General features: G+C 45.1%; 1 protein-coding gene across 1 annotated transcript in view; it reads left to right on the top strand.

The window, feature by feature from the left end:
- ptprga (protein tyrosine phosphatase receptor type Ga) overlaps nucleotides 1-15,501 on the top strand; it is a 324,968-nt gene that overhangs the window by 241,119 nt on the left and 68,348 nt on the right. Inside the window, exons 6-8 of the mRNA XM_070445823.1 lie at nucleotides 2,550-2,616; nucleotides 9,216-9,373; nucleotides 12,997-13,189. Coding sequence (XP_070301924.1) covers nucleotides 2,550-2,616; nucleotides 9,216-9,373; nucleotides 12,997-13,189 — 418 coding nt within the window. The remainder of the gene's footprint in view (nucleotides 1-2,549; nucleotides 2,617-9,215; nucleotides 9,374-12,996; nucleotides 13,190-15,501) is intronic.

The raw sequence follows: 15,501 nt of genomic DNA, 5'->3' as shown, positions 1-15,501 counted from the left end.
TTGTAAGTGTTCACGTTTATCGTCTTAATTAAATATGTTGAGCACGAACTACGCTGCGTCTTGGTCCGATCCCTGCTACACCTCCTCTTCAGACGAAGAGGAGGAAGGCTGCCGTTACAGGCCTGGTCTTTCTGCCGTGTCTCTATGGTGTTGTTTGCCTGAGTCAGACTGCCTGCATGGGGAGAGGGACTGTGCTGTGGTACTGGCCATGTAGGAACAGTCACAGCATGTAACCCCATGGAGAAGGTCCCCAGGGGACAGAGTTGCAGGCTTTAACAGACAATTATTAATAATGAAACTATAATTCCCATGGTCACGCTCTCCATCTTTCTCTTTCTGCCTCCCTCCCTATCTCTTTCTCCTAACCCCCCGTCTCTATCTTTGAAGCCATCTCTCTCCCTCTCTCTGTCGTTCTTGGCAGAGGGCTGTCTTAGGTAGGCTGATTTGGCGCATGACTCTGCTTAAATAAAACCCCAGTGCAGATACAGTCATTCAGAGCTCTCTGTGGTTTGCCATCTGCCAAAAACATGATTTTTTTTTAAGAAAAGAGGGGCAGTGGGAGAGAACTCAAAGGATTGTGGTAGATGTACTATGCCTCACACGGTGAGTGCGAACAGAGGAACAGAGGAAGACAGTGGGTGGTTACGACACATCAGAGTGGGAGTCAACGGAGGTGGCTGAGACCTGGGGCCTCATTTATCGAAGGTGCGTGCGTAACATAAAAGACTCTAAACCTTGCGTGCACTATTTTTCCCCGCAAAGGTTGGTATTTATCCATTTTGAACTGGACGGTAAAGTGTGCGTATCGTCACGCAAAACTCAGACCTTGCGTTCGTACAACTTCTAGTGGTTGGTCAATTGTATTCCAAGCAAATATTGTTATTTTGAAGGGAATTATAAAAATGGTTGGTTAATAAAAACATTATAGCATACGCCTAATGATAAAACAGATGCCTTGGCCGTTGGTGAGGAGGCCACACGGCAGCATGTGTTTCTTTTGCTTGTATTATATGGGCCTAAATCATGATCACATGGCAGGACATGTCTCTGCTTTTGTGACATGAATGGTTTATTCCCGCTACACCACAATTATTAACCTACCATTTATCCATCTCACATTTAATAGCCAAACATGCTCGAAAGTAAATAGACCGGTAAATAGTAAATTGTTAAAATAGACAATCAAACTTGCAGAATGCGCTGCAGTGTTTGACACTCGCTATAGGTGGCATGTATTTTCTGTTTGAAAAAGACCACTGCAAAAGATTCAAACAGTCTGCCCACACCTCTACATAAGTGTGATAAAATTTGCCAATGCGCTTTCTTTTACAAACTGTCATGGCCACGTTCCAACATCTCCAAATCATACAGCAAATGAGGGTGTTTTTATTACCATAAAGGTGAATGGAGGGTGTAGGGCTCGCTCACGAGCGCAGAAATATAGTATGGCTCTGATTTATCAATGAAAACATGCATATATGTATAAATCCTAAGAATTTGTTGGGGAAGCAAATCCACGTATGTCAGAATTTACTCCGAAATGGACGCATGGTTGAAAAATGAAGACCATGGACTTAGTGGGTCACAGAAGAACAAATGAGTGCCATGGGAGGGTGAGGAAGGAAGGAAGGTAACAGGGAAGGTTGCACCTGTAACTGTTAGATTAGTCTCTGATGCTATTTACAATGATGTCCTGCAGGAGGGGTCTTCCTAGTCTCTCCACGTGGGGAGAAAAGGAAAGGACACCATTGAAGTGTGTTGAAGCTCAGTGTGGGGCTTTGTCCCAATACTTAAAGATGGCTTCCTTTCCTTGTCCCCCCCTGCTGAGTGCCAGGAAAAAGATAGCAATCCTGTTTTTAACACTCCTTTCAACCTTTCTGTGAGATGAAATAATGACGTAGGGAAATTATGTGTATTTTTGCATCTTCCTCCATCTCTCAGTAGTGCTAATCACAGTCATTTTCTCCCTACTTTACCTGCTGCTCTGCTGCTCACAGACATGGACTATCTGTCACCCTGTTTCAGCTGTGTTTTAAAAACATATTCTGAGTGCCTGAGTGCGTGCCTGTTTGGCTAGCTGTATGACCTACATAGTTATAGAGTCCATTGACGTCATGTGTATTGCTCCTCCAGCTCAGGTCAAACAGACTTCTGATTGACTCTGATTGTTCTCACCATATGAGATTGTACTCACTCTACAAGAAATTGTCTTCCCCCCCCTCTCTCTCTTTCTCTCTCCTCTCTTTCCCCCTCTCTATCCCCCCTCTCTATCCGCCCTCTCCCCCCCTCATCTCTCCCCAATCTCTATGCTCCCTCTCCTCCTCTCTCTCCTGTCTCTCTCCCTCGCTATCCTCCCTCTCTTTCCCTCCTCTCTCTCCTCTCTCTCTCCCTCTCGCTCTGCCCTCCCCTTTCTTTCTGTAACTACTGTTTTCTCTCTTTGTTGGGTGAAAGGATCAGAGGGTGTTGAATCAATGTTACATTTCAATGTATTAGATATTACCCAGGCTCTAATGTGTGTCTCCTGCTCCTCTCTCCTCTCCTGTTGTCAGGTGGGACTGAAAGACAACCCAGCAGTGGACCCCATTATCCATGGCCTGAGGGGCGTAGTCCATCATGGTGAGTGACACTTCCATCACCCAATCATTCCAGGAGGGACTATGAATTGACCAGTCATTGACCAACATTTGTTCATTGAGGATAACAACATTATTTTTGCAAGGTTGCATGTAACACCGTAAAAGCTCATCCCCTTTTCATTCGTGTTTCAGTCATTGGGTAGCCAATTTTTTTTGCAACCGCCTAATTATATCGAACATACCCCAGGTTGCCCCCAGGAGTCCCGACAGACAAAATAAACTATTAGGAATATTCATGTTGGTTCTGCCCACAATTTTTAGCAGATCTGCAAGAGACAATTCAAGCCTTGTCTGAATGAGACCAGAGGGATATGGGTGTGTCCCTGGTGTAGTGATTATAGTTGGGTAATTGTTTGAACTCTGATATGAGATAAAGCTGATAAATCTGACAGGAATTGTGTTATAAGGGTGAAGGCTTAAGGCACTCGACAGGCTAAGATAAAGACTGCTCTGATCTTTGATTCACTGAGCTCTCACTGATGTAGAAGGACTGTGGAACTTTGAAATACTGATACATTAAGAATGTGTCTTACAGACAGAGCCATATCTGTATCGTAAAACAATGCAGAACTATATTGTCAGATGGTGATGATGATGGTAATGACAATAATGATGATGATGATACAATCTTCGTTGCCACGTTATTTTTAGTGTAACCAGTGAAAGCCATCATCATCAATATCATAATTATCCTCCACCGTCAATTTCACAATGACAGTCACCATGACAGTCACAATGATAGTCCCGTTGTCTTCCTGTCTTTGATGCCATGTGTTATTGCTGAGGGCTCTGGCGGTGTCCTGTGGTGAGAGGGTGGAGATATGATGGGACTAGAGAGGAGGAGAGAGGGAGTGTGACGGGAAACGGGAAATGGGAGGGAACGTGAGGGAGGACAGGAGAGAGGGAGTGTGATGATGGCAGTATAAAGGAGGAGGGACTCTGAGGCAGGAGAGGAGAAGGGGAGGTAGTGTGAATGGAGAGAAGAGGATAGAAGGGAGTGTGCTGGTGGAAGACAAAAAGGAGGGAGGGAATGTGACGGGAGAAGAGAGAGAGAAAGAGCTAAGGTTGGGAGAGAGGAGGCAGACTGTGGCGTGCCCAGGGCCAGGCAGCGTGACGGGGGGTGAGATATGCACTGTCTTTATCCGAGACAGATATGACCGTGGGGTCCCCCGCCTCCCTCATCTCCCCCTTTCCTCCCCCGCTGACAGGCCTGTCTCTTGCTGTCTCCCAGTTGTGAATGAAGAGATGTATTTTAAGCTCTGCCGCCCCCAGACGGGGAGGGGACAGGCACGGAGGGAGGGAGAGGAGGGAGTAAGAAGGAGGGAGACTCAATATTTATGGATTTGAATTAAGCATTCTCATGCACACACATACTCACAAACTTCCAGCAAACAAATAGCAAAACACATGCTAACTTCTACACAAGTATTCCTTCCAACACAGTGTTTCCCCTATATTCATTTAGCAGCGCCACACCTCCACAGCTAAATTGTTGGCGCCACTGAAAAACATAAATKATATATTTATTTATTTTTCTGCCGAGACTTTTAAGATCACAGGGACAAGTTACAAAAAGTTACATATTTTCCTCAGATTCTCATCAGATCGTTTCAGAAACCTACACCTAACCTACACCTAACCTAAACCTAACTACACTGAACCAAAAAAATAATGCAACCATTTCTAAGATTTTACTGAGTTACAGTTCATTAGGCCCTTATCTATGGATTTCATATGACTGGGAATACAGATATGCATCTGTTGGTCACAGATACCTTAAAGAAAGGATGGGGCGTGGGTCAGAAAATCAGTCRGTATCTGGTGTGACCACCATTTGCCTCATGCAGCGGGACACATCTTCTTCGCATAGAGAAATTAACATTAAATTCTCTGGCAACAGCCCTGGTGGACATTCCTGCAGTCAGTATGCCAATTGTATGCTCCCTCTAAACATGAGACATTTGTGGCTTTGTGTTGGATTAAGGAAGGATCACATAATTCCATCCAGGTCAGTAGGAGGGAACAGCCAATGTATTATACTCTTGAGCACACATTCCATAACTGCATGTGGCAGTAAATCCCCAAATTGGCTTTATACCTGTTCAAACAACACACTCCAGGTGGCAGTACGCACCCTTTCAGTTTGTTTACCAACTCATAGAAGTKGTGGAAGAAGAACATTGACTACTTCAAAGTGGAGATGGCCTCAATAGCACTGCCCATGCTCACAGACGCCATAATGGTACAGATACAATGTTGCGTCCTCTAACTATCTCTATGAGCCAAACCTATTATGTAATGATTGTTAGCTATGAAACAGTAATGTTACGCTAGATCAATTATCTCTGGGGTTAGTATAGAATTGTCTAGCGATGTCATTGAGTTCAAGAGATAAAATGAAACAAAAGAAGAGAACATCATTTAATTTTCAGGCTTTTTTGTTAGAATGCCCCAGAAGTGACCTTCTCACAGTCGTCCAACAACCCKCCCCCCCSCCCCCCCTTCACCCAACCAACCCTTCTCACAGTCGTTGCCACCGCTGCTGAAATAAATCCTAACACTGCAACACATCCTATCCCGTTCCCTGGGATCCATCCACACGTAGACGCACAAACAAACACTTGTTTGAAGTGTCAGAGGAAGATTTGTTGTGAGAACGTTGTGAAGCCATCCACTGTTTTCAATGGCTCTGTGTGTTTCCTGTGGCTCAAAGGAAGGCCTTTTAATTGTATTATTAATGTGGCGGCGACGGAGCTCATTCTGCTGGTATTTTAAGCACACGGGCCTGTGGAACAGGAAATCTGTCTGCTCAAGTAATCATCCATTAGGTTACTTAGTCTTAATATTTAATTATACGTCAAGGGCAGGTACAGAATCTAGGCGCAAAGACACGTCCTCAGGACACATATCAGGAGACATCAAGTGCTTACAGACACAGTTCTGAGTATCTGTGTGTGTGTGTGCTTGTGTGAGACCATGCATGTGTGTGTGTGTGTGTCTGTGTGTAGTTTACAGCTCAGATATCTCTTGTGCAGGAGATAGATGTTGCGAGTGGATTTAAGCTGGGGCCAGTCAACACATGCATGTACATTAAATGACACCCAAGGCGTTGTCTGGCTTTAATCTTAACAGAACGCTGAAAATCCTTTGTTCATTCATTTCCTATTTGAATAAACACGATGAGTCCAGGAGACTCTGTAAGGTACACTCAGTACAGTGGGTGCCCATCTACACATGCAAATCATAGGCTACATTGGGTGCGTTCTCAGCCCTCTCCTGTTCTCCCTGTTCACCCATGACTGCGTGGCCATGCACGCCTCCAACTCAATCATCAAGTTTGCAGACGACACTACAGTGGTAGGCTTGATTACCAACAACGACGAGACGGCCTACAGGGAGGAGATGAGGGCCCTTGGAGTGTAGTGTCAGGAAAATAACCTCACACTCAACGTCAACAAAACAAAGGAGATGATCGTGGACTTCAGGAAACAGCAGAGGGAGCAGCCCCCCATCCACATCTACAGGACAGTAGTGGAGAAGGTGGAAAGTTAAGTTCCTCGGCGTACACATCTCGGACAAACTGAAATGGCACACCCACACAGACAGCGTGGTGAAGAAGGCGCAACAGCGCCTCTTCAACTTCAGGAGGCTGAAGAAATTTGGCTTGTCACCTAAAACATTCACAAACTTTTACAGATGCACAATCGAGAGCATCCTGTCGGGCTGTATCACCGCCTGGTACGGCAACTGCTCCGCCCACAACCGCAAGCTCTCCAGAGGGTAGTGAGGTCTGTAGAACGCATCACCGGGGGCAAACTACCTGCCCTCCAGGACACCTACACCACCCGATGTCACAGGAAGGCCATAAAGATCATCAAGGACAACAACCACCCGAGCCACTGCCTGTTCACCCTGCTATCATCCAGAAGGTGAGGTCAGTACAGGTGCATCAAAGCTGGGACTGAGAGACTGAAAAACAGCTTCTATCTCCAGGCCATCAGACTGTTAAACAGCCATCACTAACATTGAGTGGCTGCTGCCAACATACTGACTCAAATCTCTGGCCAATTTAATAAATATAATTAATGGATTTAATAAAGGTATCACTAGTCACTTTAAATAACGCCACTTAATAATGTTTTCATATCCTACATTACTCATCTCATATGTATATACTGTATTCTATACCATCTACTGCATCTTGCCTATGCCGCACGGCCATCGCTCATCCATATATTTATATGTACATATTTATCCCTTTACATTTTTGTGTATAAGGTAGTCTTTGTGAATTTGTTAGATTACTTGTTAGATATTACTGCACTGTTGGAACTAAAAGCACAAGCATTTCGCTACACTCGCATTAACATCTGCTAACCATGTGTATGTGACCAATAAAATTTCATTTGATTTGAATTATGCAGTAAGCCACAGACTTTTTTTTCTGTCTGAAGACGTGGGGATTTGAGCTGTGACAACAGTACCTGTGCGCATAATATGAAAGTTTAGGACGTATTCAAGTATCTACTTAATAATAGCGTCCCAGCTGCTATTGATACAGTTGTCACGTGTGTAGATTTAATGATGGAATATGAAGGAGGTAAAGTGAGGGGGGCTGATAAGTTTGATGGACAGTACTGTACTCCCTGTTAACCCTGTACTGATTTTGTATTTCTCTGGTGTACACTGTCAGTTAGCGTCCGAGGTTGTTAGGCTCAGTGTTTAGCCAGTGTTAGCTCCAGTGTTGAGCCAGTGTTTGTGGGCAGTTGTTAGTGCGTGTTTAGTCTCACGTGTTAGTCAGTGTTAGCCCAGACTTTGGTGTTAGCCCAGTGTTTAGTCCAGTGTTCAGTCCAGTTGTTAGCATCTAAGTGTTAGCCAGTTTGTTAGCCAGTGTTAGGCACCCAGGTGTTAGCCCAGTGTTGTCCAGTTATTCCAGTGTTAGTCCAGTGTTCAGCTTCCAGCTGCTTAGTCCTACTCGGTAGTCCAGTTAGTGTTTACATTGTACCCAGTGTCTAAGCCCAGTTGTTAGCCCAGTGTTAGCTCCAGTGTTTAGCCCAGTGTTAGCCCAGTGTTTGCCCGAGTGGTTAGCCCCAGTGTTAGCCCCGTGTTAGCCCCAGGTTTACGCCCAGTGTTAGTCCATGTTAGCCAGTTTAGTCCCCAGTGTTAGCTCCATGTTAGCTCAGTGTTAGTCTCAGTGTGTTAGCCAAGGTGTTAGTCCAGTGTTAGCCCGTGTTATCTCAGTTTAGCCCAGTGTTAGCTCAGTGTTAGTCCAGTTGTTAGCCCAGTGTCTAGCTCACGGTGTTAGCCCAGTGTTAGTCCAGTGTTTAGTGTTAGCCTCAGTGTTTTTCAGTCCAGTGTAGCCAGTGTTAGCCCTCAGTGTTGCTTAGTTGCTACCCTAGTGTTAGCCCCAGTGGTTTAGCCCAGGTGAGCCTGTCTGTCCAGGTTACCCAAGTTGGTATAGCCCAGTGTTAGCGTCAGTGTTTAGCCAGTGTTAGTCCCAGTGTTAGTCCAGTGTTAGCCCAGTGTTAGCTCAGTGTCAGGCATTGTTTGCTCAGTGAAGCGTTCTTTCTCAGTGGTCTCCCGTGACAGTGCTGAAATGAACTCCCCGCTCCTCACTGGCATTACAAGTCTATTAATTCAGCGTCTCACAGTGGCTTTGAAGTCTCCACTGACTCGGCACTCTCCAACCCTGATTGGAAATGAATTTGTAAAGGCTGAAATAGCTTACTGTACAGTCGACTACAGTACAGCATGTGAACCTAACTAGTGTTACAGCTGTGGTAGAAGCAGTAGTATAGTGCCTTCCCTGCTACTGTGCCTGCTTCTATCTGTCCTCTATTCTCCAGCAGTGGCTTTAATCCCCCAGCTCTCCCATTCACGTCCAATCTGATGCAGCTCCGTGGTGCATTGCTAGCACGCTAAGCCCCTTTTTCACCCCTGCTCAATAGGATTCCCAGTTTAGTTATGTATTGAAAATGTGGGCCAGGAGGACTCATACAGCCATTTTGTTTTGTTTCCTCGCCACATCTTTGGAGGTTATTTACATTGTTATCTCTATTGTAGAGGGGTGGGGGTAGACTCCTCATTGTTGGTCAAGAAAAGTTATGGCACAAGAGGTTTGCCTCCTCTCTCTTTATCTCTATCCTGGGCAAAGTGTGGATGCCATTGTTGTCTTTGACTGGTAAGCATTGCCATCACAAAAGGATTTTGGAAGGCAATGGGCGGTTTTGTCCTCAGTCGGATTGATCAGCTATAGAGGGGTATTTGTTTCAAGCTTGAGTTGTCAATTGGGTTCTGATGTAGCCTGGGACACTGGGGCCAGATCCAGTGGTTACGCACAGCAGCTTTGACTCAGGCCTGGTTGAATAATCCTTATGGCAGCCAAACTAGACGACTTACATCAGTACTAGAGGGTTATACCTAAATCCCCATGACCCTGTTTATTCCAATCAAAAATGATATTTTCTCATTCCCAAGCATCGTAGTATAGAGATATACTACGTGTTTATAGTGGCTGTATGTGATGTGACTGAATGGTCAATACTGATTCCTTGTGTCACTGTGCTTGTTCTCCCCCAGAGAAAGAAACCTTCCTGGAGCCCTTTGTTCTGAGAGATCTGTTGCCGTCATCATTGGGGAGTTACTATCGCTACACAGGCTCTCTCACCACCCCACCCTGCAGCAAGGTGGTAGAGTGGATCGTCTTCAACAGACCTGTGTTCCTCTCCTACAAACAGGTGAGTCACTTTATCTCTCGCTCGCTCACTCACTGACGGTGTGCATTTCTCTCTCTCTCTCTCTCTCTCTCTCTCTCTCTCTCTCTCTCTCTCTCTCTCTCTCTCTCTCTCTCTCTCTCTCTCTCTCTCTCTCTCTCTCTCTCTCTCTCTCTCTCTCTCTCTCTTTCTCCCACACACACAACACACTGACTTATTTCCTTTGACTAATGGCCTCCTTCTTCCAGGAGCTGTAATTTTCTCACATAGCTAATGTGTGATGTTTGTATTTGGGACTGGGTTGAGACAAACATGGCTAGTAATGTGATGGTGCAGTTTCTGACCTCGCTGGGTCCTTCTCTCCTCCCCAACAGTCCAGGGAACATTTGTCAAACTTACATTCTAATGAGGCCAAATGAGTTTACTTAAGAGTGCGGCTGGAAGAAGCCAAATGTGTAAGAAGTATTGGCTTTATATAAGGGGACACAGCGGGAGAGGAAGAGAGAAAGAGAGAGAAATAGAGATTGGGAGAAAGAAGATGGGAGAGAGAAAGGGCTAGAGATGGAGAGGTAAAGAGAGAAAGAAGGAGAGGAAGAGGAGGAAAAGGACTGTGAGAGAGGGAATGTGTGGGCTGTGATGTTGAGGGGTGGTCGAGCGTTGCCCCCTGTGAGCATGCTCGGTGGCAGACCGTGTTTATCTGCCAAAGCTTAGTCAAGGACCAGACAGCTCAAAAGCTGTGGAGGAGAGGTGCTGGCTCTGGGCCCACACAGAGATAGGTCACTCATACATAAAGCTTTATACCACTTGAATACCACTAGCTCACCGCTAGTCAGCTTCATATTCCCCTTACATACTGTCTGGCTAAATCACATACTGTCTGGCTAAATCACATACTGTCTGGCTAAATCACATACTGGCTGCTACATAGAGCTGCTACATAGAGCTGCTCTCATAGAGCTCAGCTGAAGACAAACCACCCATAAGCAACAGCATATCCTACTGCTGAATGCAAAATGGCACACTGGTACATAGGTCTATGCACCCTTAAAAGCTAGCAGAAAGGTGGGCGGTCACAGCAGCTGCATGCACAGTACGGCTAGCAATAAGACTATCACATACACTTAAAACCTGTATAAAACCAGCATTACATTCACTGTCTGCATACAGCTCGAAAAAACTGTTCTTCACACACACAGCCAGAAGAAGATAGGCATACCTTCGCTATTATAACCTACTGTAAAGTGAACAAAGTTTCTAATAGGGGACATTACCATATTCTGTAGAAGGATCATTTAAAATGAGCAAATGTTATTTTACTCTTGAATACAATGATAAATGGCAGACATGTTTTACAATAGGGTGTTTATGAGAGCTCAAGGTGAATGGTGCTTCTTCACCAGAAGACAGCAGGTGTCTCATAGCAGAGTAGAGGGGATTTGTCTGTTGTCATCCTCTGAATTAGAAGAGAGCAGAGAGGCAGAGTAGAGAAGATGAAAAGCAGCATGGAGGAACTCTGAGCCTGACCTTTCGGATTATTTGATTTTGCCTGAGATCCAGTCAACAATGAATAATGTTCTGGGATATATATGGAATATACAATGGGAGTTTTCACAGCACCTCTACAGAGCTTCCTGGTATAAGAAGTATTTTTTTAGACTCTCCTGAGAGGCGGAGACCTAGCTAGCTACCCTGATCGACACATGAGAGGTGATGGAAAATCAGGGAGATGCTTGAGTCGTGTTGATGAACAGGACAGGGACTTACAGGGGCTCTATCCATCCAGGCAGCTCTATCCATTACAGGGGCTCTATCCATGTCCATCCTTCCTGTCACTTTGATCCTTTATCATTACCGTTCCTATCCTTTATCCTCCGGATGTTTACCCCTGACCATTAGTCAATCTTTTTTATTTGATTTAACTCGGCTTTGAAGTCTATTGTTACCACCTTCCCTGTCCTGAGGTTTGAAGAAAACATCATTGGCCAAGATGAAAGAACATGGAAAGAAGACAGTGCACTCCCTCTCCCCTGTCTGTCTACGTCTTCATCTCTCGCCCTCCCTCTCTCTCTCCCTCCATCTCAGTCTTTTGTTCTTGATCAGTGGTGGAAGTAGGTCATTGGGAGTGACAGATGTAGCTTAAGGGTGGCTTTTAAAGCAGATCGATGCTCAGCTATTCCATAGCGACAGCTCCGCCTAAAATGCTTCCACTTGTAACATCTGGACTGTGTGAGTGTGTGCCACGCCAGGCCACTTAACCCTCTGCTTTCCCCATCACAGATGCCTTCCTCGCTAGTCACAGAAGTGTGAGTGTGTGTGTGTGTGTTTGCGTGAGTGTGTGCGGCGTCACTCCTGGAAGGATTAGTCTCCAATCGCACTGTGATTTCCACACAAAGACAGAAATCCTCTGGCAGGCCTGGAAGAGATTTCAACCCGAATAAGCGGCTTTTTCAGGAGGGTGTTGCCATATTAGGGATTAGCAGATTCTAGTCTGATTAAGAGATTTGGTGGAGAGCAGCGTATTGCTTCGACACGGCCTGGCTTGAGCCTGTGCAGTCTGTGCCAGGGCTGGAGGCTACTGATGTTTAGCAGATCAGCCATGATGGCCAATGCAGCCTATAGAAGGGCTCAGCCTAAGGGACATCACATGTGGCCTGTCAAAGAATGGAAGATGCGTTACTATTCTGCTGGAATACATCTTCCCTATAGTGTCAGATGAGAGAAATCTGTGGTGCACACACACACACACACACACACACACACACACACACACACACACACACACACCCTCCACAGCCACTGTAGGGGGTAGTCATTGAGCTGAGTATTCCCCAGGCCTCCAGTCTCAGTCTGCTTAGTAAACACACACAGAGCCGAGCAGACAGGGAAGTGTTCCAACCCTCTCTCTGTAACCATACCGACTGCTTGTTTATCCCACAACCTCACTCTCACTCCCACTCCCTGACCAAATCACACACTGAGGAAATGAGACCATCCCTCCCTACATCTCTCTTTCTCTATCCGCTTTTTTTCACTCTAAATCGACTGTGTGTTTTTCACATGATCAGTCTCAGCTCATGTTGTTTCTGTAGCCGTTAGCATGTCATCATGATGTTGATGGACAGACTTTGCACTCATCATCTTAAGCAGCTCTTAAACCGCTCGGCAGATTATTGTGATTATTTCCTGGGTCCCTGCTCCTGGTCAGATAGTGGTTATTCTGTGGTGGTGCTTGTTCTTCTCTGGGCTGAGGAGAGGAGAGGAGGGGGACAGCTGTTCATGTTTTTCTGTTTGCTTCGTGAACGCTATTCCCCTGATTAGGCTGGGCTAGCTTGGCCCTTCACGCCTCTTAGACTCTCAGCTAGGAACAAGATTACAGCATTACACATGTATGGGCAAAGAAAAATAGGATCTCACTGGGCATTGGCTGCTTGAAAGATGCCATGAACAAAACAAATCAGCTCATGAATCCAATTTTCCAGTTCACATGATGTCAGAGGATTCAATATCCTCAACATGTATTATGGTCATTTCTCTACTCCTTAAGGTGTGTGTTTTTCCATCTTCCTCTCTCTATCTCTCTCTTTCTCTATCTCTATCTTTCTCTACCTCTCTCTTTCTCTACCTCTCTCTTTCTATATCTCTTTTAGCTGGAGGCGTTCTACTCCATCTTTACCACAGAGCAGCAGGACCATGTGAAGTCTGTGGAATACCTGAGGAGCAACTTCCGGCCAATCCAGAGCCTTGACAACCGTGACGTCTTCAAGTCCGCAGTCAGAGATGCCTGGCTACCTGACCTGACGGATAGCCTGGGCAACCCGTACGGAACAGAGGCATCCAAAGGTAAGGCAATACCACACACATGATTTGATACTGCCCATCCTGGTTACAGTCCAATCCACATGCTTCTTATTCAAAGAAACACCAAGGTGAATAGTGTTAATTTTTAGACATTTCAGGAGACTTTTGAGTAAAATTGTATTCAAAGATTGGAGCACATTGTTGCTCTCCAGTGAACGCTTGCTCATACCAAAATGTGAATGCCTCAGATTCCCTGAGGTACAATCCAACATATCCTGACTCTGTCATTCTGGAATTTTCTCTGTTGGTTTGGGACAAACGAGGAGTGTTTCTCTCCTACCATACGGTACTGGGAGGCCCACGAGTGGCCAGTCTTTTACTGGCTCATTACTGGTTCCAGTACAACATGTCTCCCTACACAGCACGGAGTGTGGTTACACACTTTCACGTCTCCTGCGACCCTCTCACACAGTCAGCTAGCATCTGTCCGAACTGCATGACCACACCATTCTGGCTGCTTGCCGTCCCCATCGTTTAGTTTTAATGTCAATATAGAAACTGAAGACACTCACATACATTCCCCCAACACACACACACAAACACTGTACATGCACCTACACACATTACTGTAATGTACACAGACAATAAGAAGTGTGTCCTTGAAAGCTGCTGTTGTGCACATTTTCTGGGGGCGCATCCGTCAGGCTGAGGGGAGAAATGAACAGAACAGGAGAGAAGAAGAGAGGAGGGAGCAGAGTGAAGACAGGCAGAATAACGGTGGGCCTGTAGAGGGACCTGCCATATGCCACCTATTCACTCTACTCCACAGCCCCTGCTGCATTACACACTCTGTCTGTGTGTGTGTGTGTGTGTGTGTGTGTGTGTGTGTGTGTGTGTGTGTGTGTGTGTGTGTGTGCGTGCGTGTGTGCATATATGCGTGCATTTCAGTGCTTCCAAAACTGTACGACACAAGGAAAGCACAATCACAATGTGCTAGCTTCCTCAAGGAGCCCAGTAGAAAGGGAACGTTCCAATCCAGCACTCTTCCTCATAGCTCATTGTGTGTCACAACTGACAAATGACACAATTCCATCAAATCAAGAACAGACTGCAGCCTTTCTCTACCTCCAGCTCAATGTGTTGCTGGACCCGTGTGCCTCTCACCTCTGTGAAGCGATCAGCCTGAAAATTAATTTTGCTCTATGTTTTTAAGTGCAGGTGTGTGTGTGTGTGTGTGTGTGTGTACATGTGTGTGTGCATGCTTTGCTCCATCCCCTCTGCCCTTGAAACACAAAGGGGAATGGTATGCAACAGTGCTTTGCAAATCAAATCAAATGTATTTATAAAGCCCTTCTTACATCAGCTGATATCTCAAAATGCTGTACAGAAACCCAGCCTAAAACCCCAAACAGCAAGCAATGCAGGTGTAGAAGCACGGTGGCTAGGAAAAACTCCCTAGAAAGGCCAGAACCTAGGAAGAAACCTAGAGAGGAACCAGGATATGAGGGGTGGCCAGTCCTCTTCTGGCTGTGCCAGGTGGAGATTATAACAGAACATGGTCAAGATGTTCAAATGTTCATAGATGACCAGCAGGGTCAAATAATAATATRCAAAGTGGTTGTCGAGGGTGCAACAGCACCTCAGGAGTAAATGTCAGTTGGCTTTTCAAAACTATTCCTTGCAAAAGTATTCATCCCCCTTGGCGTTTTTCCTATTTTGTTGCATTACAACCTGTAATTTAAATGTATTTTTATTTGGATTTCATGTAATGGACATACACAAAATAGTCCAAATTGGTGAAGTCAAATGGAAATAATTACTTGTTTCAAATAAAATAAAATAAAATAAAAAACGGAAAAGTGGTGCGTGCATATGTATTCACCCCCTTTGCTATGAAGCCCCTAAATAAGATCTGGTGCAATCAATTACCTTCAGTCACATAATTAGTTAAATAAAGGCCACCTGTGTGCAATCTAAGTGTCACATGATCTGTCACATGATCTCATTATATATACACTTGAAGTCGGAAGTTTACATACACCTATATTTTTAAACTCAGTTTTTCACAATTCCTGACATTTAAGTAAAAAATTCCCTGTCTTAGGCCAGTTAGGGTCACCACTTTATTTTTAGAATGTGAAATGTCAGAATAATAGTAGAGAGAATTATATATTTCAGCTTTTATTTCTTTCATCACATTCCCAGTGGGTCAGAAGTTTACATACACTCAATTAGTATTTGGTAGCATTGCTTTTAAATTGTTTAAATTGGGTCAAACATTTCGGGTAGCCTTCCACAAGCTTCCTACAATAAGTTGGGTGAATTTTGGCCCATTCCTCCTGACAGAGCTGGTG

This window comes from Salvelinus sp. IW2-2015, linkage group LG11 (genome assembly GCF_002910315.2).
Source record: "Salvelinus sp. IW2-2015 linkage group LG11, ASM291031v2, whole genome shotgun sequence".
NCBI classification, from domain to species: domain Eukaryota; kingdom Metazoa; phylum Chordata; class Actinopteri; order Salmoniformes; family Salmonidae; genus Salvelinus; species Salvelinus sp. IW2-2015.
The sequence above is the reverse complement of the archived record's forward strand: the minus strand, read 5'-3'. Positions and strand labels throughout refer to the sequence as shown.